Genomic DNA, 3,694 nt, shown 5'->3' with positions numbered 1-3,694 from the left:
TGTTTGGCGGGTCCGGGCTGGGGATTCGAACCTGCCACCTTAGGTGTACGTGGCTGGCGCCTTAGCCGGTTGAGCTATAGGCGCCGAGCCCACATCCTGAATTCTAAAGGAGTAGACATGGTCTTTTATTTTGCTCTAGTTAATTAGAATCGATCCAATGTGGTCACAGTCTGCAAAATTGACTTTCTGTAGCAAACATAATGTACAGCTTTTAATAAGCAAACAGAGTTCTCTATAACCAACATTTTAACAAGTGCAGTTTGCTACAATGAATACGTTTCATCTTAAAGTTTAAAGTCAAAAGTCCCTGGAACTAGTACACAAGCTTGTAGTGTATCATAGGAAAGCACTTAGCAGTTGACCAAAACCGTAAGTATAAATGATAAGTGAGAGAATAGGTTGAGAGTTTACTGAAATTTTATCCTATCATATAGACATTTTCTCATCCTCTCCCGTTAGCTACATAAAGACTGGTTGTTAACAACACTTACATTCTCACACTTGCTCCCCGAATTGAAAATTGGGGCTTATAGTTTTGATTCAACTTTAAATAGAAGCTGAATTAAAGATATTTGAGAGTAATTTTTAATTCTACACTGGACATGAGAAATGAGTCAGGCATCTGGCAGTAATTCAGTCATTGTGTATTTGTTGAGCAACTACTGGGCGCCAAGCACTATTCTAAGTGCTGGGAAAACAACAGGGAGATGAGCAAGGTAGATATCTTCGACCTGTAGAATTTACATTCTAGTGGAGGGGAAAGGGGAACTGAGAATAAGCAAAATGAGTAAATAAAAAGTAAAAGATGTAGGGATTATAGAAGAAATAAAGCCAGGAAAGAAGCCAGTGAGTATGGGGGTGAGGGTAGAACACTGCACGTGTGGACAGGATGGTCAGGTGGGCCTCTCTGAGAGGGTGACATTTAAGCAAAGATTTGAAGGAGCCAAGGAAGAAAACATGTTGCTGTCTCACTCAAATATCAGCAGGTGAAAAGCTTTCCAAGCAGAGGAAACAGCCAACTCAAAACTCCCTGAAACAAGAGCGCGGCGGGCATGTTCTGTGCTAAGACAGAACAGTAGCCATGAGCCACATGTGATTATTTGAATTTAAATCAAATCAAAGTGAAATTAAAAATTCAGCTGTTCAGCGCACACTTGGACATTTCAAGTGCCCATGAGTCCCCATTTTTTTTTCTTTTTCTGAGACATCCCCACGTTGGATGGAACAGACACAGAACTTGTCCATCATCTCTGAGCGTTCACTGGGCAGCACCACTCAAGGGCAAGAGAGCCAGTGTTGCCGGTGTGGACTGAGCAAGGGGACAGTAATAGATGAGGTCAGAAACGTCATGATCCCAATTGAGTAGGACGTTGAAGGCTATTGTCGGAAATTTGGGGGAAGGAAATAGGAAGTCTGGAGGGTCTTGCCAAAGAAGTAATTTGATCTGACTCACCATTTAAAAGAATCACCTTGGGTTACTAATAAATATTTTTGTAATAATCCAGGTAAAAGAAGATCAAAGGTGGACAACGGTAACAACAGAGATGGTAAAAAGTGTTCAGATTCTGTGTGAATTTTGAGGTTAGAACCTACATATTGTGCTGGTAAAGGGCTGTGGAGTACGTCACAATGATGCCAAGTCAGGAAGGGCTCCATGGTCCTGGCATGGGTTGAGGCTAAACTCAGCTTTAGACCAATATGACTTTAAGAAGACAATTGAAAATGTCCAGTGGGCAGTCAGAGAAACGAGCTCAGATAAGAGCAGGCCCAGAAGACAGACATGAGATTCATCCACTTATGTGGGGAGATGAAGCAGGAGTGGAGACGGAAGGATGCAGATGTCACAGAGATGCCCTAGAGCTCAAGAACAATGATGGAGCCTGGGAAACAGCCGCAAGTGTCTTTGGAAAGACACTGTCACTGGGAGCACGGTCTCTGCCATAGTGTGTGGAGGGAGAAGTCAGATTGAATGGGAAGGGTGTGTTTCCCAGACCGGAAAATGCAATAAACTAAGGCATTTCTCAGCATTTACAGGGAATTTTCCAGCCAAATGCTAGTGTTATTTGTGATAAACATTAAGACAAACAATTTATTTATGCATTTATTTGTTTATTTTAGAGTTCGGAGTTTAGATAAAACATGGGGCAATAAAAAAGGGTGAATACTGTACAAGTATTAAGATTTGTTTATTCATACCCTTCTCAGACTGGGTAGAGACGAGGTACTTTCAAATTGGTGGGGGGGTACACAGATCCTTTGTGATAAAAAGGGAATTTTTAATTTTCCTGACTGCTTGATGGAGAAGGGATGGTTCTCTAAAATGAGCAAGAGACTACACAGGGAACACCAGAAAGGAGAGCTCGGGAGAAATCAGTAGCTGTCCTCAGAGTCCCCCTCCACTTCCTGAGCTCTGAATGGGGAGGCCCAGGGGGCTCATAACCAGCAATCTCAGAAACAAGCTGATGAGGACTCAAACACTGAAATCCAAAAAGGAACTTTACATGGCGTCTAGTCTAACCTCTCTCATTTAAGGTTAAGTAAATAGCCCCCATCATTCTGCTAACTCCACGCAGAGCCAGACCTAGAATTTAGGGGGTTCATGCCCCCTCCACAGTTCTTTCCGCCTCGCTGCCCTACTCGCTAAGTAAGAGGAGACTGATTGTGAAGTAACTTCAGAAGGCAGTTCTACTTCGGTGGGAGGTGGAGGTGGAGATTACGGGAAACTGAGTAGGGGTAGGGATTAATGATATTTGAAGAGCAATTATGGGTTTAATGACAGGATTATTGGCTTCTTACAAATGCCTGGGCAACAACCCTTCTGAAATCTCGTGTTGAAATTGTGCCTTAATCGCCTTGCTGACCAGCACACGGGTGACCCCCGCAATGTTAAAAAAGCGTCCATTTCACTGACTTCTAGGTAATGTTTATACAAATCCGTTCTGATAAAATTCCTGGGTATCCTCAGAGTGCGAAGACTTGCAGAAAGGGGGAAGGAGGAGTGTAGTAAAAATCATCCGAGGGAGGCTTATGGATTGCCCGATGAGGGGGGTGGGAAAGAGGGTGCAGACCCGACAAATCCCGGGAGGACCCAGGGCTCCCCCCGTTGCTAGGGACGCCAGCGTCCTTGGTTACCACTCCTCTGAAGGCCGCTCCCCTGGACGCCGGGAGTAGCGCGGGGCGCCCGCAGTCTGGAGAAAAGGGGACCGCCCCCAAGTGTCCTTCCCTCCCCGCGATCCCGCTCCCAGGCCGAGGTCCTCGTTAGGAATCACCGACGCGGGGCTTTGCAGAGCGGCCACCGGCGGACTCCAGCTCTTAAACCCCCCGGCCCACGGCTGTGCGGGGAGCGGAGGGCGAGCCCCGGGGTCCCCCCCGCCCCGGACTCACGTTGTACTCCCTCAGCCAGGTGTCTAACTGTGCCTGCAACGTCCGTAAAGCCTCGTGCGAGACCAGTCTCCGCAGGTTTTCCGCCATCGCTGGCTTTTCTGTTGGGCCCCGCGCCGGGAGACCGAGACGTGGAGGGGGTTAGGGGAGGGAGGGTCTCCGCCGGACCGCTGGGTGATAGGGTGGGAAGGGTGTTGTCTTCCCGGGCGGCTCAGAGCGCGGCTGCTGTTTCCATCCTCCCGGTCGGGTCTGGCCGGGCAGGGATCGGGAAGCCAGGGGGAGGTGCCCTGGGCCGCCGGCGCGCTCCGGGCTC

The 3,694-nt window shown here is 47.8% G+C and overlaps 1 protein-coding gene across 1 annotated transcript in view; it reads right to left on the bottom strand.

Moving 5' to 3' along the window:
* Positions 1-3,471, bottom strand: part of SPATA18 (spermatogenesis associated 18) — a 33,594-nt gene extending 30,123 nt beyond the window's left edge. The window contains exon 1 of the mRNA XM_012808074.1: positions 3,385-3,471. Within this exon, the coding sequence (XP_012663528.1) occupies positions 3,385-3,471 (87 nt within the window). The remainder of the gene's footprint in view (positions 1-3,384) is intronic.
* Between the last annotated feature and the right edge of the window lie 223 nt (positions 3,472-3,694).

This window comes from Otolemur garnettii, unplaced genomic scaffold, assembly GCF_000181295.1.
Source record: "Otolemur garnettii isolate 467f Iridium unplaced genomic scaffold, OtoGar3 scaffold00083, whole genome shotgun sequence".
NCBI classification, from domain to species: Eukaryota; Metazoa; Chordata; class Mammalia; order Primates; family Galagidae; genus Otolemur; species Otolemur garnettii.
The sequence above is the reverse complement of the archived record's forward strand: the minus strand, read 5'-3'. Positions and strand labels throughout refer to the sequence as shown.